This window comes from Homarus americanus, unplaced genomic scaffold (assembly GCF_018991925.1).
Source record: "Homarus americanus isolate GMGI-L3 unplaced genomic scaffold, GMGI_Hamer_2.0 scaffold31037, whole genome shotgun sequence".
In the NCBI taxonomy this organism is placed as follows: domain Eukaryota; kingdom Metazoa; phylum Arthropoda; class Malacostraca; order Decapoda; family Nephropidae; genus Homarus; species Homarus americanus.
Genome location: NW_024722227.1, coordinates 1330371 through 1352105, shown reverse-complemented (window position 1 = coordinate 1352105; position 21735 = coordinate 1330371). Strand labels below are relative to the sequence as shown.

Below are 21735 nucleotides of genomic sequence, written 5' to 3'. Positions count from 1 at the left end.
TTCTTTTTATCCAAGTTCCAACTGCAGTATCTGAATCTTCCAGGTACTGTATCTGAACTTTGTCCCCATTGGTCCTGTTCAGTAAAAATTCTAATCTAGTCCAACAATCCAAACGCAACTTAAGTCATTCATTCACGTGTCTGCCACCAGTAGTGCTATAACTGCTTTGTTCACAAAAATTGCTGTGATAAACAATAAAATTGTTACATGGCATATCATAAAACACAATAGCACATATTTTATGTACAAAAAATTAGCTCCTTCCACACTCAAACCATCATCTGGGTGACACCACACAGTTCAGCCAGGCAGTTAGCCAGCTGACTCTGAGACGTGCGTGTGTATGCCGTGATGTCACACTGGGGGGGGGGGGACATGTAATGGGCGGGTTCGGTGGTCCTCGGTGACACAGTACAGCTCACTGCCTCCACACATACACTCATCTTTTTTTCTTTTTTTTCTCCTTTTCTTTTTTTTTCTTTATTTTAAGTCATATTAAAGTATGGTATTGTAATTTTTATGCCTTTACTCTATATTAGAGAAACCAGTTTTAGTAGGGTAGACAAATATATCCTGAGTGATATACAGTAAGTTATGTGTTTATTTGTATACTCAGACTTGAATTATACGTAGAGAAAACTATTCTTTTTGTTAAAATACAGGGTATATGAATTTGTATTACAAAAACTCACTTCATACAAACATCAACACCATCTCTGAAACATATATCATTTCTAACACAAAATGTTTTGACAAATGTTAATCTTGGTTGCCCTGGTACCATACCCTATTTTAGCTAAAAGGAATTAGATTCAGTATTTGCGAATTCATGATTCTATTACGATGATCATCCAGCTATGATACAATTATACGAGTTATTAATGATGTCACCTTCGTTGTTAAGCTCTGAGGGGACTGTAGAGGCTGATGTTGCCAGTGTGGAGGTGCTTGTCTGTCTCGGTTTGCAGTCGGGCTAACTCGAAAGTATTGACACCTTGTGTGGTGCTCCTCCAAGCGTTACAGTGTGGAGTAATTGACTCCCAGATGAGGGGGTCAATTTGGCACTTTTCTCATTAGTCTTAAGACTATCCTTATACCTTTAACCGTTGCCTTCCAGCATTGCATTTACCATTTGTTAGGTGACTGCAGTGTAGCTGCTTTGGCTATCTACTGCCATCTGTGCAGATAACATGGCCAGTCCAGCATAGTTGTTCATGTATAATGGTATCCTTGATGCTCCTACAGTTGGTGTCAGCGAGAATACTGGCGTTTGTACTCACTAGCAGATGCTGTCATCTTGAGCTTGTGATGCAGGCAAGCCAAATGGTGATATAATGATACAGGATGGCCTGGTCTGCCTTTGTCCTGTACAGAGGGTCTTCATTATACATCAGAGATGTGTTACAGAGAAATACAACTTGCAGTGAAATGCTTTATAATGTTGTTTTCCCCCATAAGAATATTTGTAATTAGGGTTACAGTAAAACCTTTTTGCACCAGCATCAGTCCAGACGGTTTGTGTGTTCATACGTGCGGTTGAATGACTGTGCATTTACAAAATCCAGGTGAATTATATGAATACACCGGACTGGATTTTTATACAATTTAACAATAAACATTAAAAGTAACTGCCCTGGTAATGGTTGTTTGTAAAAACATACGGTAGTTAACACCGAAAGATATTTTAATGTTTTGAAAGGTGTCGGGTAAGTGTAGGGGCTCCCATAATATGACTAGTGTAAACACTGACCTTTGGCTGAGTTCAGTAACAGTTACCCTTCTGGAAAAATGCAACAGTTAGGTAAAACTTAGTTGTGAGTGCTGGGAATTAAATTGCAACCCAGTACTGAGTGACTGAGACCTACTGGTATGTCTGATGCTAGTGGTCGCGCCATACTTGGAGGTTGACATTTTATACCTGTTGTATAAGACGGCCCCTAGTTTTGAAGACAAGAATTTGAGCTTCAAAAATCGACTTATATGCTGCAATGTACTGTACAGTACTTAGATTTTCAATGGGGTTATTAAAGAGAAATGAGGGGCCAATTCTTGGAAACATGACCTGTGATGAGGCGAGGTTTCTGAGAGATTGGTTTTAAATGCAATGCCTTTTTAGTATCATAAGCATTGAAATTTAAGAACTTACCAACATAAAATTGAAAGAGTGCCCCTACACTGCAAGTCTAAGTAAAAAAAAAACAATAGATTAATTTGTATGCCAGCAGGTAGGTGGTTGGTGTTAGGTAGTGGCTATATCTTTACACAAGTACTATAACCTACCTCAGCCATTTCTGGCCATGCTTATAATTTGAATTAATTAATGACCAACAATGTAACCAGATATGTATGTAATATAGTGTCAGCACAGAGCTAGTTGGATAAAATCTGCAATTTGCAAAACATCACAAACTCTGCAAATTAAACACCACCTATCAATAACTAAAAGAAACAAGATCAACATTTACTTAAACCTCTCCCTCAGACTTAATGAAATGATATTGAAACTATTTTAAGGTCATACAGCATTCAAGAGAAAAGAAATATTATTAAAAATAAAAAATCCTGTAGTAAAAATTCTATGTTTTACCATATTGTGGAGAGTGGCACTTAAGGTGATGGTGTGTTGTCCCTTCCAGTTATTATGGATACAACACTTAATACTGTTATGTAGTTTTATTTCGCAGGCTGTTTAAATGTATTTATACAGTACAGGGTATTGTGTATTTGAGTTTCTTTTATGTGAATTATTAGAAGTTGGCATGATTTATACCCCCCCCCCCTTTCAGAAACTATTGGAATATTCTCCAAGTGTAAATTTTTTGTCTTTCTCCAAACTCATTCCATACTTTTCGGTTTTGTTTTTGGGAAATTCCATAACTTGAGGGATACTGTACCTGAAGTTGATAATGGTGCACATTTATAGGTAGAGATATTGATATCGTTAAAGAGTTTGAGAGGCATTGACAATGTTTATCTATGCCCCATTGAATGTTCATTGGAGCAAATTGAGTTCCACCTGTCCATTTGTTTATCCATACCATAACTCTTATGCAGATTTGTGGAATTATACATGAAGCATCCACCATAGGACAAAATAATTTGAAGGCATCCTTGAGCTACACACACACACACAGTAAAAAAAAAGTTTCTTCGTAGATGGGTCCTATGAATTTCGAAATTATTAATATGACTCGTGTTGTCTTGATGGGGCTGTCAAAATCCTTTGTCCGTGGTGTCATATTGTTTCACACAGTGTGTGCCAAGATACTTTTTTTTTGTCATTTTTTACCATGTGTACCTAACTGGATGACTGAGCTGTTTGCTTTGTTAATTCTAACCTCAGTGGGGCAAGTGTGTTTCACAAAAACAGCTTTAGATTACAATATTCTTGTATTTTCAGAGACAATCTCATGTTTAGGCCCTCTGAACTAAACTATCCCTCCCTTGTGTAGATAACTACTGTTGTCATGCAGAAATAGGAAAGCAGCTATAAGATATAAGAGTACATACTTTCTTTTGTACTGAACTGTATTAATGTTTAAAAAAAAGTAGACATTACTTTGGATTTTTTTTTCAGAGTTCTGCACCTGCTCATCTCAGTAGTGCTTCAATACTACCTTATGCGAGATGTTGAGAAGCTGGCTGGCCCTGTGCGAATCGGAGTCATCTACATAGTTTCAGGCATCGCAGGCAACCTGGCCTCTGCTATTTTCGTCCCGTATCGGGCAGAAGTCGGTCCCTCTGGCTCCCAGTTTGGACTGCTGGCATGTGTGTTTGTGGAATTCATCAACTCTTGGCAGATGATGAGAAACCCGTGGAGGGTACTCGCTAAACTGGTGGTCATGACATTGACTTTCTTCTTGGTGGGGCTCTTACCCTGGGTGGACAACTACGCCCACATATTTGGCTTCATCTTCGGGTTCCTGCTTTCTTATGCACTGCTGCCGTTCGTGTCGTTTGGTCCATACGACAAGCGGAGGAAGGTGTTGCTCATCTGGGTGTGTCTGGTGGCCGTGGTGGTGATGCTCACAGCGCTTATAATACTCTTCTACGTCACGCCCATATACGAGTGCAAGATCTGCGAATACCTAAACTGCATCCCTTTAACGCGGGACTTTTGTGCAGAGCAGAACATCAATTTCAACAAGAAGTTGGATATTATATGAAAGGCTGATGCTTGCTTGGGCGGCATCTGCTGTCAGTCAACGGTCACCGACGTGCCAACATTTCTAGTAATATAACCAGTGTAATTATTACCGTATGTTATACAAGTGATCACTGCTGTTATGGTCATTTTCTAGTTTCATACTCGGGGAAATATGGGATATACCAACGCCTATTTTGGCCCGCATGTTTTAAGGGCTAAACTAGCATCAGTCAGATGAACAAATTGGTATTAACATGTTATGAACAAGAATTGCATATATGTAACAAGTTAATGGCAAAAGTTAAATTTTTGTCTTTATGCCATCTGTAAAACTTTTGTATTAAAATGGTTTTCATATAAAATTTATCCTGGATAAGAATATTTTCAATTCACTTTAAATTCCTTCAAGCTGGATTATCTTCCATGGCTGAATTTGTGAAATATTTTATATACTGTATTCCAAAACATTGGCAGAATCCTGACCATTCAGTTGCCTCCAGATCATCTAGCAGTCATGAGAAAACTAATCAAATGCTGAGATATGTAGAGAGTGATAATCTCATTACCTTCTAACACAGTCATGATTGCATCAACAAAACTATAACTACTGTATATCCTTGGACATTAAACCTGATAGAGCAAAAACATATAAACATGTCTTGTTCATAACTGGCATTGATACTGGTTTGTTGACAGCCTATCTTGATGTTGTGGCATTACCTGTCACACTAGAACACAGAATAGTGAGGAGAGATGGGCAGTCGCACCAAGGACAATGGGCCACAATTCTGAAATACCACACGAGACATAGTAACGAGGAAAAGCCAGTGAGAGCGCTCAGCAAGTTTTTGATGACACGTTAGAATACAGAAAACACCGCTCAATTACCTGAGGACAAATCTCCAGTGGACTTCCATAGTTGCGGCCCAACAGATGAACTGGAGAGTGAAAGATGCAACAAAAAATCCTCTCATTCTTTGTCTCAGATCTGTTACTATTATTATTATGGTTATGATTGTATGTGAAAAATAAAAGTGTAGGTTAGGATACCCATTGATTTTCCCCATAATTGAATCCCATATGCATAGTGTTAAGATAATTGGACATCATATCCTTGTTTCCCATTTTTGTGGACCTTAACTGTGGGTAATTCTGAGTGGTCTCGTTCTCTCACTCTCCACTCTAGCAAATGTGATGCTACAGGGGTGTCGTCAGTCACGTCTGCTTCCATTCATCACGTTCAACTCCTTACATTCGTCATTTGCTCATTTTAATAAACTCAGTGCATGAAAAAGAAATACAAAAGTAATTGCAACTGCCAGCGTGCACATGGTTAGTACGTATGTTTCATCTTGGTTGAGTCCGAATATTATGAGTACCTTAGGTCTTTGAACATTGTTTAAAAAACATTTGTTAAATTTCTTTAAAAGATCAGCCACTGGCTTCTATGATTCTGCAGAATAGTATTGGAACCTTAAATTCTTCACTATTTTAAAGTCAATAAAATCATTTTGCTTAAATATATTACCGGTATATTAATGGGTGAACAACAAATACAAATTCAATTTTTGTCACTAATGCAGAAAAAATTAATCTCTAAATCTGTTCTCATAAATTGTGTTGTTTATTTTAGCAGTCAACATTGGATAACAAAATTGAATTTGGACAATGTGATTAGATCCTATGCACGTTTGTTCATAAAAAATAATTGCAATTGTGCATATTCAGAAATAGATTTATTCAAGTCTTGTGTTCTTATTGAAAAATAAATGAGAAAACAAATATAAAGTAGTAATCTAATGGTTAAAACGTGTATACAGTAAAGGTAATGGGTGGTCCAAGAGTACCATAGATAACTTATCCCATACAGTGGGGAATGGTTACTGGAATTGACAACTTAGTAGGGGATTATTTTGCAAATAACATTTGTAACAGTTAGTATGTCAGGTAAATTGTAATTCATATTAATTCAAGAACCATCCTTCCAGACTTGTGCAGATAAATATTTACTGTGTCATTGTTTAGTTGCATATCTGAAATAGCAAAATGCCTGTCCAGTATAATTCCACAATCCGTGACTGACAACCCCTTTGGAGGACTTGAGGTAATCTTGCAGAAGCGCTCTAGGAATGAGCACAATGTTGTGGAGATGGCTATTCTTCACAGCTGTGTATAACGTTCTCAGATAAGTCTGATAAGTGGATCGTGACTGTGTGTACAGTAATATCCTGTGGGCATAAAGACTGAACTACTGAAGAATCTTTTTGAGGGCAATACAAAATTTGATGCAGAAATTGAGTAATATCTGTTGCAGTTCCTCAATTCCAGTACTGTACTATCAGAGAGAGCACACATTGAGCAAAGGCAATGGATGTTCTGGATCAATTCTCTCCAAATTTTATTGCCTTCATAAAATTCTTGGTCACTGAGTCCATACTGCACTTTCTACTTATCACTTGAAGTCAGTGTTTTTTCACTTAAGCATGCTACCAGTGGCATTTAACTTGCATATTGTTGGTAAATAATTCATGTCGAGCCCCTCACAAGTATCATGGAGCTACATCATCACAAATGTAACGAGTAGTTTTCATATGGTCATAATTTCATCATGTAATTTATTTCATCACCTCATTTAGAACAATACTTTGTATGAAAATCTGTTGTTATTAGGATGCTCTCATATGTGATAATTTATAACTCATTTCATCATGTAAGTTCTTGATATTTGAATGGGGGGGCCCAGAATATAAGCTGTTAAAGATTATCTGGGATGTGGACATGAATCTGTGCAACTACAAGAAAATAATGCACAATTTGGTCAGCCATGGATATTGGTGTTGATTAGCTACTTTTAGATTTCAGGTTGATTCTCTGAGAAAGAAAACAATTTTGCACTTGTGTCATATATTAAGTCACTTATAATTTATTTTATAAGAATGAAATTGGGAAAGGTGGTGCAAGTACTAGGGTATTTTGATATCAAGTAATGATGGGAATTTCTTGCACCACATAGAAAATCATCACAACATCCTTTGATGTGATAGGTTTGAGGTACCCAGTTAATATGGGTATTAGAGGGGACATACCTGTATTCTACTCCTCATGTCTTTATATCAACAACTGCAAGATCTGCTAAGCAATAATAAAGTAGGTGAAGGTTTTTCATTTGGTATTGACTTGTAGCTTCATGTAATAAGTCATGGTCTTGGATTATTTATGTGATTGGGCCCTGACCCATGAATGTTTAATCCTTAAAGTAACTTAAAAAAAAGGAGGACCTAGCTTGCAGGTCTTTCTGAAGTTTTGTTGATAAAAGGAATATGATTGATTCAATGATTGATAAAGCCATGAAGTAAAATATAGGGAAGATATCCCAGGTGTACCAAGCGTGCTCTGAATATGGTTAATGGTGCAGATATTAAATATTTTATTTTCATTAGCACTACAGTATATGCAGATACAGGTATAAATACTACTACTTTTTTATGGTTAGGTGTAACTTGAGGTTTTGTTGTGTTTGTGTTCAAGTAAAAAGAGTTGATTCAAAGCTTTACATACGTAAGATAAAAAAGTAGTTTAATCATACACCTTTATTCTGTGCTGGCCAAATTTTGGACTCCTTTTGTAGGAGCCTGACCTGTTATAGCATGTAAGAAAGACCATGTGTTTGGCAGAAGAAACGTGAACACTCCCCTTGCTCAGTAGTTGACTTACGTATCTCAATAAGTCAACTCTCAGGCAAATTTAGGGAATCTTCCCTTCTGCTAAGCCTTTAAAATGTCCTTGACTATGTGTTTGTCCTATTTTATGTTTAGCCAAGGCAGTGAAGCAACTTCCAAATTAACTGTGATTTGTAGGGCAGAACATCCATCTTTGATTTTAAGCTGCAGTCTTTTATCTTTTGGTAATTTATTATCTTTTTATTTCCTTAGTGGCTTGATATTTGATGATTTTGTTGCATGTCTTACATTGATAATGTATCATCATATAATGTAATCCTATGAAATTTTTTGGACTTTACCAATGCTCATTTAATTGATATACCATTTTTTAAGTGATAAGTCATTTATAAAGCACACAAATAACACCATGCTAAGTTTTATCTGTGTACAGGCACATTACACCCCCTCCCATCCAGCCCAACAACCCACTCACTACCCTTTCTACCATCCCCACCACCACCATCCTCCATCCATGTTCTTTTTCAATGCTAATCACCATACCTTTCATCTCTTTGGTGCATACAGTTACTATTTAGCATACTCCCTTATCTTTGGTGTGCTTTCCCTTGTTAACTTGTGGGAAACCCATTTTCTATTCTACACTTGTGGGAGTACTTGTTATCCACTTTCATATCTGTTTTCCTTCAATTTTTGTATAAACAGGAAATACTGGTAATCCCAAAATATCCATTTTTTAAAAAAATTTGTGAGGATTAAATATTAGAATGATAGGATTTTGAATGCTGTTTATCTGGCCAGTAATGAAGGATGCAGTTGAGCAATGAAAAGACTAATATACTTCGTACTTTTATATTGTATTCTCACACAATTTTTTTGAACTTGGATGACAAGTTTATGAATGTTGAAGATTGCATAGTATAAAAAAGTAGATTGTCAATATTCATATTCTGTGGGTGACAAACTTTTCATTAATATTTGATTTTTTTTAATGTATTTTAAAATTGTTGAAGAGGCTCAGTTTCTTTTGTTATGCAACTGAGCCCTTTTTCTAAGGTGAACAACCCCTGAAACTGACACAACTCAGTGCTATGTTATATCACTGTACATAGCAGTATGCATACAATTTGCACACTTAAAATTTCAGTTCATGTACATAACCATTGCCCAGTTTATGGGTTAATGTTAATGTCATATGCACTGTTGTTTTTATACAAGTGCAAAGAAGACAGAAGGGTACAGATACAGATCAGGATGTTGAGAGTGTTTTTATTGTTGAGGACAGCATCACTAACAATGTGTCCCTTTTCTATAAAAGTTGTGTACTTTGGCTTCAACCCCCAATTGCCTTATTATATAATTAATGTAATAAATCATAACATGTTTATCCACTTCGCTCTATAAAATTCACTAGCAAAAGTCACAAATTTAAGGGAAGGTAAAAGGAGCTGCAGGTCTTCAATATTCTGTACTGGATCACACCTTTACATATGATGTCAATGTTTCACTACTCTATCAAGTGCTATTGTATCCTGTTGGAGTTGGGCATTTTTGGGGTATTTTATACTTCTGTTGAAAATATAAAACTGGGTGGACCTTTTTTCATTTTGCAATATCTGAAGTTTTTCAAATCAGAAAGTTTTGATATGGGTATCATCAATGAAAAGATGTATGATTGTGGAAAACTATTTTCCTTCAGCTAAGCATTACAAAACATTACCCATTGTTTTCCTAGGTCTTATGATGTAATTTAATTTTTACATTATGAAGCCCTAGCATATGTACAAAACATTGATGAACTAAAGATACACGTTTGTGTTTTTCTCGAACTTATATAACCATGTAATGATAGATGCTGAAATTAATGCTATGGATAATCAAGTTAGTGATGAAACAGATTTCACAATGTCCTTTTCATTTTGTAACAATAAATTGAAAAAAATCTAAATAATCTATTGGATGATGATATACCCTAACTTAGGTATTTTTCCTGATATGTAACATTTCAATATGGTGATTTTTTTTTCTTTTTTTTTCTTTATCAGGTATGCAACTTCTTCATAATTTTCCTCTCACTCTACTGTACTCCTGTCAATGACATCCCACAAGATTATGGCTTCTTTTTGTGGACTTTTTCAGTTCTAGAAGAGCAGCAGCCTGAAGACATATTGGGTAAGGGGAAAGGGGAAATATAAGGGTGCACAAGCAAATTTCACAAACTTTTCTTAAATATTTGTACATACTTTAGTTCTGAGACAAACAAGATTGATTTTAAGGGATCATGCTAAGCAAAAAAATAACCATGAAAATTAAATTTCTTGTCAAAGTAATTACTCCGATGTGCAACTTTAAGAGTATTTTTTACTGCCATTGTTTACTCCATATATAGTAATACTTATTTTTTCCTTGCCATACTTCATTATGTAAACTTAATTAAGTCAATCCTTTTAGGGAAAAACTAATACCCTGTATCAGGAAGCTATGGTTGGAGCATGAAATTACAGTACTCTTATTAATATCATTTTGTTGTAGAATTAATCAAATGGTCACTTTTTTTTCTTTTTTTTGTACCATTATTTATTTAATGATGAGTTCATGAAAAACCATGAAAAATCAAAGCGTACATGGGCCACAAATAAGTTAAAAAATATTTTTTCCCGTGTATGGAGTGGGTACAGTACAGCCTTTACTGAATGCAAGAGATTTGTTGTGTACCCATGGAATATTTCCCGTTACGTGTTTTATTGCTGTAAAGGGCTGCTCGTTCTAAATGCTTGTTCCATTATTTCCCTGTAGTAACACCCTAATTAAGATGACAACCATGAGTCTTTGCGTATTTTACCAAAGATCATCTCTATAGTAATGTAAAACTTTACAATTAAGACTTTTTCTTATTATCAAGTAGTGTATTTGTGATGGATTAACATGTAAAAAGTTACTCATTCGTGACCTATAGGCTAAAAAACTGAAGTTTTTGTTGGTACACAAGATAAATGGGGTGGTTTGCTTCTCCAGGCTGGGTGATAAACTTGAGTTTCGTGTAGTTCACTTGTAACTGCAAAACTAGGATAACCAATTGCTACCCAGAAATATAACACCCAAGTTTATCTGTGACCCAACAGTAAGCTTGAGAATTTTGGCCTGTGCATATTGTCTGACTGTACAGTTTCTGTGTGTATGGTATGATTGTGAGGCAGTTTTTTATGTTTTTGTATAAAAATACAATACCATACGTTTTGAGCACACTCACATGCTTTTTGTATTGAACCAATTACCAAAGAAAATAAAACTAAAAATGTATAGATGAAATACTGTAAAACTCCCCAACATAGATTTTTATGAAAATGGGGTGAAAAAACATTTGTGTACTAATAAAATGATAAAAAAGTTAACTCTTTACTTCACCTGAATAATTTAAATAATGACACTGTATTTTGATTCAATATATTAAATGCATTTTAGCCTTTTAAATAATTATTAAATTTATAACAATGCATTTTGTACTGTACAGATATGCCTCTTATACACAGTGCAGTACTGTACTTCATCTTCAAGGAAGGACATGGTTATAACAGAAATATTGATCCATTAATCATTCAGGTTGTTACTAAATAAATTAAACAGCAGTAGTGATTCAGTAGGCTGTTACAGTAATCCATATAATGTAATGCAGCAAAGTTGGTATAATATTGTCCCACCTTCATGTGGGAAGAATTTGCCATGCTATGTAGGAGTGAGGGAAGAATTTGCCATGTTGTGTAGGAGTACGGGCAGTACTAACTGTGTTATTTAGGAATGAGCGAAGGGCTGAACATGTTTATTAGTTAGGGAATAACATGTTTTGTACAGGAGTGATGGAATGACTCTTCACTTTGTGTAAGAGTAAGGGAAGGCTATACACAACCAGGAACCTTCTACATACACACCTCAAAGTAAGTGTACTTTACTGCATTTTTTTTTTTTTTTACTTTGTATGTACTTTTCGGTGAGCTGGAACCAATTACCCAATATCCCATTGAAACAATGGATTCGATTAATGAAATTTTCGGTTAACGAACTACCTTCCGGAATGAATTGTGTTCATTAACTGAGGGACCACTGTATATCATACACCTCTCCCTTCTCTTATCTCAATTATCCCTCAGCTCAATGAACTTTATTTCGTAATCAAGCTAACTTCATTTAGAGCACTTATATTTTGAGGGATCACCAAGTTCTCTATTTGTTGCCAATCAGGGTGCACAGACATTATTGCTTCAATTAATTAGCTTGAGCGATAATGCCTGAGTGAGCATGAAGTCACCCGAAGGGTTGACAGTGCTGAGCTGCTACCATAGCGCTCCATTGGCTAACATCGTTCACCAATACTCTAGCAAGATGTATTGGGTTGAGAATTCCACCCATTTAACCCATACTGAGGATACAAGTAAGACCAGATGGTCAGCGTTCGGAAGGATCACTAAGACTAGCAGCCTTGCTAAAGTTCGCCTGGAAAGGCTGAACCCGCTACTGAGGACATGAATAGAATAGAGTTATGAAGAAAAAACTTAACTCTGGCCTGCATGCTGAGAGTAATTAGAAAACCCAGAGCGGAAGCCCGTAAAATTTTGTGAACGAACATGAGAAGAGGGAGAAGGCTGGCCACATATATCATGGTACAGTATTCATACTTGCACATGTAAAATTGGAACAAAGAAAAATTTTATATACAGTATGTATATATGTTAGCGGGAGGGAGAAAAAGAGAAGAGTAGACGGAAATGCTGCGTTTAGCACGTTGCAGGTGTAACGTGCAGTTTCTTAGAAATTTTTTTTTAGGGGGGTCGTATGCATGTTTTTCTCAGCACATGAGGACAGTGCTGTCTTTTTTAGTGGGGGTCGATTGTAATATTCAGAAACTTCAGTGTAATTTCAAACGCCGCGCCATTGGCGATACAGAGTTTTCAAGGTCGTCTGAGGGAAGAGAGCGCTCCTGCCCTAGTGAGAGGTTTTGGAACTGGGCCTACAGTCAACCCTCACTTTACGCGGTCCCACATTCCGCGTTTCCACGTTTACGCAGTACCCTGCCGGAACCCAGGATGCTCACATTCCGCGGTGCGTGTACCCCTTTACGCGGAGTGTGTCCGGCTCGACGCTATTTTTAGATTCACCCCACCCGCCTGCTCCCGCCTTCGCCTGGGCAAGCCGCGCGGTAAGGTTGCGCAGTGCATGTCTCTTGCGTTATCAGTGACGTCATATGACTTATCGGACTGTGATTGGCCATGCATCCCTACCTCCCTCCACTGCTAGCTGTAATTGGTTTAAAGTAATATGACGTGTCCACCCGGGGGAGGGAGGGAGGGAGGGAGGAAAGACGACGCTTGACCTAGCCACGGCAGTTTCATCCCTCCAGGCCACACCGTGTAATCGTGCATCCATTGTTCTGTAAAATGGCTTCCGCCGGACCACCGCCCCCAGAGAGAAACCTTTCCTTGCCTGGACCCAACCGCCCTAAGCCCAAGAAGACACGACGTTCCTTAAGCTACGAGGTGAAGTACAAGATCATCCAAGAGTTAGAGAAAGGAACAAGTCCAGTAATTCCGACCAGTTACATATACATATATACATATATCTATACTGTACATATATTTTTTCAGTGAAGACGAGCCCGAAAGGGCAAAATACGTCATTCACTAAGTGACTTGAAAGCAGAGGATGTTAGTCACTAATGATCTACTGTCTTCCTAGATAGAAGATAAGCCGTGGTCGCCATGCTTGACAAGACCATATAAAAAATTGCCCCAAACACAATATCTGAGAGACATAAGCAAAATAAGTCACTCGATATCCTCACCGTGCTAAGATGTATAAACACCAAATACAGTTGTACCCCGCTTTACGCAGTCAATTGAACCCACAGGGTACCCCAAACTCCACTTTTTGACGACACACAACTATGTTGTAGTAAAAATATTATCTTAACTTTATGATGGTATGCACACACAATTAATAATTAAGAGAAATATCAATAATATTAGGTTTTTTTAACACTTACATTAGTAGAAAAGATGGCTGGGCACACGGGGATGGGGGGTTGGTTCCGAGGCAGAGGGCAGATTATTGGCCCTCACCTGTATCAATTGTATCACTATCCACCACAGAGGCTTGCAGGGCCTCTTTGTCAAACCCCTCAAAGTCCATATAAGTCCATATCCTCACTATGATTATCACTATCACTGGCTTGGGCCGGCTGTGGTGGGTGGCGGGTGAAGAACTCGGTAATGTTTTGATGATTGGGCGACCTTGTGCGCATCGTGCCCGCGCCGCTTCCTGCATATATGAGTAGATGAACCGCGTTAAGTGAAAGTTCGGTTCTGGCGAGGCATCGCGTATATGAGAAATCGCGTTAAGTGAAACCGCGTAAAGCGGGGTAATACTGTATATAATCCTCGTGGCACTTAATATTTCAGCTATTACAGCACAAATTAGCGGAGCCTTCTTTGTGCGTATTTACAGCTGATTCGGCAGGCAAGAAGATGAAGGTAGCAATGCGTGTGATGGAGGGTGCGGGATGGGGTTTTGAGAATTGCAATTAAATGCCAGGTAGCGATGTGTTCTCCTAATATTACGTATTAAGTAATTATTAGATGTTATAATTGCCTGTATGTTGGCCTGGCGAGTTATTGCTAGGCATTAACATACCTATATATAAAGCTAGACGTCGCATTCTGGATTGAACAAAAAAGCATTGAAAAATAGACAAAGAGCAAATTGACACTTTTAGAATAAAGCAATCAAATGACTATCACTTGGTTCCCCCTCCTAATTTTCCAGTTTTATTTACCAGAACAGGTACTGTATACTGTAGTTTTATTTAATACTTTATTGTGTATAGTTTTGCAAAAGTCACACAAATTATTGCCCTTAATAACCATTCAGATTGGCTATTTTATACTGTAGTCTGATTTCTTGTGTAGAGAAATTGAGAATGAGTGATTTACAGGAACAAATGAAAAAGGGAACCATTTGTTAAGTGTTATGCATGCACAGGGAGATAATATTTCCCTCCTCTAACCAGGCATGGGGTATGATGGATCAATAGACATAACCCAAGAAAAATATTTTAAGAGTTTTCTACACTCAGCCTCCAAAAATTGAAACAAATGTAATTGGATAAATGATGGATATTAGTTGAACGTTTTGACTAGTTTTCGTTAAGGTACTGGGTAAAAGAGGATTTTTTTGGGCCTCCAATCCCAGTTCCTAATGATACAGCAAGGGTTGAATCTGCAGTTAAATTTATGTGACACAAATGTTAAAGCAAATACCCGGTACACAGAGAGCCCCAATGTGAACAATCGAACCAACAAACACCAAACTAATAAATGTTGAGGGTTTATTGTATACAATATCCAGTAACAAAAGATTATGAAAACAAATTAAGAAACAATAACAAATTTAATTCTCACAAAACAACTCGACTACATATCAAAATACAGTATGACTTACAGTTTCATGATATAATAATTTATACAGGTGTTCTATTCTTGACTATTTTAAATGCCCATGTAGCTGCCAAACTATACTTATGTCATTGAGAGTAATATATATTGGAAGAGCTTTTCTCAGGCATCCACAGGTTTAATTGCTCTGACACACAGATCCTCTTATTTTGTGCAGTATTTATAATGGACAAAAGCCCCACAAATCACATAAGTAAATAAGATTTTTCTTAATTACTCTGTACACTATTGGCAGAGTAGAAAATGGAGGTTACTGGCAGTGTATACAGTAGCTACTGGTATCTGATAGAATGTATGAAAACATTCTTTAGACAAAAATATCAGTGCATAAAACACTTTACTTTCACAACTCTGAGTAATGGTATATTGCCAGAAATTAAAAAATTTACAACTCACTTTTACCTGAAGCTATTAGCTCAGCAAAGTGTGCAACAGTTCTGGTTGGGCGACCACTCATGCCCTTACCCAGATAAGGCACTTCATCTTTGTTCTCCATTACCCCAGCGATATCCATATGCATCCAGTGGTCACATGTAACAAATTCCTGAAATTCAATGACCATAAATTAAAAATGACAAAGTGCTTTATTTCCTCCATGTAAACATTTATCATACACCTATACTGTATCTAGTATGTTATCATTGTCAATCAATACAGTACCAAGTACAGTACAGGCATGTCTTGAGTTACAAAAAAGTTATGTTCCTGAAAGGCTATCGATAATTCAAAACCTATAGTCACATTGGCTACAATCATCTAATTGGAGATGTGTTCCTACTGACAACCCCCCCCCCCACCCCCCAGAAACATATTCTTAAAACCATCTGTCACAAGACAAGGGCAGTAAACCTTCTAGGTGTGATGGATTATCATTGTGTAGACCTGACATTAGAGTGACAAGACAACAACAATAATAATGTGCCTGCCTATAATAATTAAGTATATTTCATGGGTTGAATCTCCTGATTACTGTAATGCCAAGATATACTCCAAGAAAATGTTAAATTTAAAGACTTAAGATACACCTCAAAGAGAGTATCAAATGTGAATATTGTCTAATTTTACTCCAAGATAATACCTTATCTAAATATCGTTAAGATACTGCAACACCCTACCCAGTACAGTCAGTTCTGCTGTAACGCGATAGTTGTGTTCTTGTAAAATATCGTGTTATAGAAAATCGCGTAATAGAAATAACAGGGCTTATGGAGAAAATAGGGTTAGGTGCAGATTACTACTCGAAATCGAAAAAAAATTAGTAGTTAGCCTAACACAAAGGATAGCACAGTCTAAATAAATGTTACATTCATATCTAATAATGAAATCATACAGTAAATGTAACACTTTACCTTGAAAAAATATGAATATAACTTGATGGGGGAGAAGGGTGATTTTGAGGTTGATAACATCGAGCTTCTCTTCAAGTGTTATATCCTTACTTTTACAATCATCACCGGGAATTCGAACACCAGAACGCTTCTTGGAGATATTCTTCTTTACCATATTCACAGTTAATACCACAAAATTGGAGAAATAGTAAGCAAAAATCGCGTTACAGCAAAGAAGCGTTCGCGTTATACAAATATCGTTCCTCTATTCATAAATCGCGTTATCAAAACACGCGTTATAGCAGAACTCACTGTACAACACTTCAAATTTTATCATTAGGCAAGATGATGTACTGAAACTTACCTTGAGAAACGAGGCAGCAGTGCACGACCCTCCATCACGAGAGTACTTGCCAATGTTGTGCACATCAGCCAGTCCAAAGTCTAATGATATTCATAAATGTAAATAAAATGCTATACTGTACTATACTCCAGAACTGCTGTATTAATATGCTGAGGTGATGGTAGCTGATGTGAACAATCATAGGAGTGAGACCAACTCATCCATGGCAGAGATATTAATAAGAAAAGCAGATTTGAATAATGATAATAAATTATATACAGTCTCTCCACGACTTACGACATATTCGACTTACGACAACCCAGATATACAACTCCCGTGGCCGTATAAAATATTTTTCACATTACGTATTTTCGAGTCCCAAAACGTTTGGTAATAATGTGACCCCGTATGACAGCGTGCTGGGCCACCTCGTGGTATACAGCATCCACGCCGTATCCCGCTCAGTTGGTGTTTGGCCGTCATTGTTTTTGTTAGTGAAAGCGCTGTGTACTGACAAAAAAAAATTTTGTAATTCCCTTTAAAATGGCTAGCAAGCGTAAAAGTGAGAGTTCTCGTGGTGCTGAGAAAAAAAGAGACACGAATTTTAGAATTTCTATGTATTATTTTTGCCTTTTCAACTTATGACCAATTTGACTTACGACCTGGTCGTCGGGACGGAACTCCATCGTAAGTCGAGGAGAGACTGTACTTGTGCAGAGTTGTGATAGTCTGATTAAAATCAAATACTTTGTACATATGAATATGTACACACACACACACACACCCACACATAAATTGGTCTAAAACAAGTAAGATTTTGTACTTGATCCATCTGTTAATAGTTAGAATAAATTTGATAATTCTGTTAAACAGATATTGCAACACCTGACAGAATGTTGCTTACAATAAATACGCTACAGCAAACACAGATCTCTATACGCTTAGAGATTCTGGTCACAGAGTCACTACACATCTTAAATGTTGAAGATCCATGACTAGCAGTAACTTAATGACTGAGAGTGACTCCAGACATATACGATAGTTTGAAAAATTATCAGATACTTGTGTGATACAGCAGAAATGATAAAGCTGCTCCATTGGTACTCAACAAAAATAAAACACCAAAATTTGCAAAGAATGGCAAGTACAGTATGGTGATAGACAAGAATGAAAAAGTGATTGAGTATTAGTTGTACTAGTGTGTGCCAAGTGTGAGTAAAAGATGTTATAATACACACACTCAACGTAACAAAAGTGACCAACTATGTGGGAAGAGATGCCAGATACAAAAAAGCTGCTGCCAGATCAGTGAAGAAAACTACTTATCTCAAAAATCTGCTTCTCTATTTTTACCAGTGCCATGGAATCCACTCAACAACCAACAGTGACAGAATCACTATGAGTACCTTTAGGAACCCTGCAGCAGTACAAGAGCCTCCCGCTGGTTTGTGTTTTGCCTGGTTATTCACATCAGCTAACCAACTGTCTAAAAATATACAGGAAGATACTGTGTTGATATTTTTGTTCTATTTAGTAAGAAAAATTATTCATGGGTAAAAAGCAAAAAACATATACGTGCAGTAAGCAATTTAAGTCCATGTAAAAATGTACAACATTCAGATTTTTTCTCCTTGTCTTGGGTTATAATTACAGTACAGAATTATTATTTGAAATTATTAGCATGCTATATCCTTTTGTACTATAATTCAGTATTTAAAACTATCTGCAAGCTTATTAACATTTAAATTTAGGGTTAAGTATAAGGATACAGTTGGAGTCTTATACTTAACCCTTAATTTAAATGTAAATAGGATTACAGGTATTTTTAAATATGTACTGAATTATAGCACAAAAGGCTACATAATGCTAATAATACTATGGAGTCTTGATAATTCATGAAATATAAATTCACATTCTTAAATTTGCAGGTACCACCTCTATTACTATTTGTTTTTAATTTTGCAGTCATATGTTCATAATTCATGGCAGAGCAACTGCAACAGTTTTTGTTTTGCATAAGAAACCATAAAAGTTGTGGAAATATCATTTCAGTGTTTTAATTAGCCTTGGAAATAGAGACAATATTATATGAATATAACTCCAATGCTCCAATGTGACTAAGTAATAATGAAAATATAATATAAAACTGTAAATTGTGAGGAGGAGGAGGCAGGGCAGTTAGGTGGTTGACTGATCTTCCCCACTCCCGTTCCCGAGTACCCCTCTACCTCCGACCTTTTTACTACATTATTCAATTTCACCAATTCTCATATTATTTAGGTTTAAAAAAATTAATGTAAAATACAAAATAATTAATCCCAGATGAGTTACTGTGTGGTATCAAATTCCTAGTTCTTTGTTGACATAGTGTGGTCACAGCCAACCTGGCACCTGCCTGTCTCCATGTTGGTGTTATTGGCATAACTCACACGAAATAATGAGAAGGAAGGAGCTGTTTATGTAATATATAACTACTTTTTGTACAATATCAATGTGTTGCTGTATTTTTCAATGCACAGTAAACTCCTCCAATCCAGAATAATTGGGAGGAAGACCTGCCCGGTTTGGTCGAAATTCTGGGTTGGACAGAGGTCTTTATTCTCCATATTGCAAGCATGCCCGTCGCCATGAGGGACAACGGGGAGTACCCCATTTTTACTATTGCCCCCTTTAGATTGTACTGTTACCCCCCAGTTTCAAAACAGACTGCACATCAACCGATACTACTTGTGGATCTTGTTTTCTGAAAATTTTGTATACAAAGTAACATTGAAAGTTCACTGTTGACTCTTTTGTTATGAAGGAATGCTGAATGTTAAATGAAAAAATAAGGATCTATATGACAAAAGGTGCATGTTAGTATAATTGTGTGGGTATACAATACAACATGACCACATAGTCAAAATATTTTGATATAGAATGAACCCTTTATAAAATATATATAAAAATATTAAAGAAAAAGTGAAGTCATCTATGCACAGTACTTCATAACTGACATATCTTATACACAGGTATGAGACTATTTATCTGGTGTTCTGGTATCCGGAATGCTCCAAAAACCAGCTATGTTCTGGAACAAACAGTACTTAAAATGTAATCCCCGGGCCGAGTGAAGATATTTTCAACCATTTCCCACCTGTGAGCTACTGTATATGTTATGTTATGGTTATTTCTCAATTCTTAATTTCGGGTAGATACACGTAATTTTCTTCATTTTTTTTAACTCAGTTACAAACACACACATAATCCTACATAAAGAATGTGCAAAAAGAAATAAATGAAATAATTATCATAAGGTACAGTAGAATGTCGATATAACATGAGATACGTTCCAAGAGAGGTCGCTTTAAACCGAATTCGCACTAAATCGAAGTGTTGTTTCAATGAAATAATTTAGTTTGGTACTTGAGAGAAACACAAAATACTAAAAAGACTGAGAGTCTACCCAGATGTTAAAACAAATTCTCATAAATCAACACAACTAAAATTATGGGACATGAAATGGTTTGTATACTAGAGATCAGCTGAGGTGACATGTTTGACAGTTGATGCCAAGGTCTAGTGCTTATTTATTTATCTGTCCTTAAGAGTGACTTTAAGTTTTTCTCTTATAAAATGTCACTGAACTGGCATGTTCTAATTAATTTTATTACAAAGGGCTAAAATTTTTATCTATTGTGTAAAATATAGGATGCTTATATTCAAATTATTCGCTGTCTTACAAGGATTCTAGCAATGCAAATTATATTCTGCTAAGTTTAGTCTGTGATATTATATAAGATAAAAACTGTATGCCTATATCCACCAAACCCTGGCTGGGAAGGGGGGGGGGGGAGGTGACAGTGATACGTTTGACAGTTGGGGCCAAAGGTCTGGTGAAGTATTTATTTGTTTATTTATGTCCTTTAGATTGAGTTTTTGTTTTTAGTTTATAAAATGTCACAGAAGTGACCGGGGAGAATATAATTTACATTGCTGGAATTCTTTTAAGATAGAGATTAATTTGAATATAATCATGCTATAGTTTGCACTACACAAAACTTTTATTAATCATTTAGTACATTATTTTGAGTACATGTACAGTACAGCTTTGCCCTTAGGACAATGTAGCGTGCCCAGAGAAACATTAGGCGCGAATTTTAAAATATGATGCGCCAGATTGACTAGCACAAAATAGGAAAGATTCGCTTTAAATTAAAACATTGTCCATAATTGTGGGTGTCGCTTTAAATCAATAATCTTAAGTTGAATCACTTTAAATCGACGCTCTACTTACTGTATAAGGTTTTATGTATCTACGGTTTACATTTGTGAAGCTGGAGGGTCCATGGCAGAGCACCATTGCTAAGGATGCTTTTGTGTTGCTAGGGTGAGTATTAGGGGAGACTGTGATGCAGTTTGTACACTAACTTGTATTATTTTTGCTCTTTTTATGCTTTCATTATTACTGTATATGCTTCATTATTCCTGTTTATGTGCCCATAATTATAGGTTTTAATGTTACAATGTACTGTACAGTACAGTTAGCTACTTTTAGTGATCTGTACAAAGGCTTCACAGCCAGTTACAAAGGGTTTACTATACATTTTGTACATTTTAAGCCTAGCACTCCATATTCCGGAAAAACCCTAACCAGCAACCCACAGGTCCAAGCATGCCAGATAAATGGTTCAATACTTGTACTGTATATTGTATAAATATAGTACCTGTATATGGAATGGAAGCCTAAATCTAC

The 21735-nt window shown here is 36.5% G+C and overlaps 2 protein-coding genes across 7 annotated transcripts in view; one reads left to right on the top strand and one right to left on the bottom strand.

The window, feature by feature from the left end:
• The window catches only part of LOC121862263 (inactive rhomboid protein 1-like), a 109460-nt gene extending 104268 nt beyond the window's left edge, over positions 1-5192 (top strand). For all 5 annotated transcript variants that reach the window (XM_042360371.1, XM_042360372.1, XM_042360373.1 and 2 more), the window contains one exon: positions 3578-5192. In XM_042360371.1, the coding sequence (XP_042216305.1) occupies positions 3578-4166 (589 nt within the window). In that variant the 3' untranslated portion in view covers positions 4167-5192. The remainder of the gene's footprint in view (positions 1-3577) is intronic.
• A 10058-nt stretch (positions 5193-15250) lies between these two features.
• The window catches only part of LOC121862262 (cytosol aminopeptidase-like), a 50653-nt gene continuing 44168 nt past the window's right edge, over positions 15251-21735 (bottom strand). The window contains exons 10-11 of one of the 2 annotated variants that reach the window (XM_042360370.1): positions 18407-18486; positions 15251-15873 (exon numbers count right to left, since the gene is read on the bottom strand). In XM_042360370.1, the coding sequence (XP_042216304.1) occupies positions 15715-15873; positions 18407-18486 (239 nt within the window). In that variant the 3' untranslated portion in view covers positions 15251-15714. Of the gene's footprint in view, positions 15874-17021; positions 17102-18406; positions 18487-21735 lie in introns of both variants that reach the window. The other variant, XM_042360369.1, reaches the window with a different exon arrangement.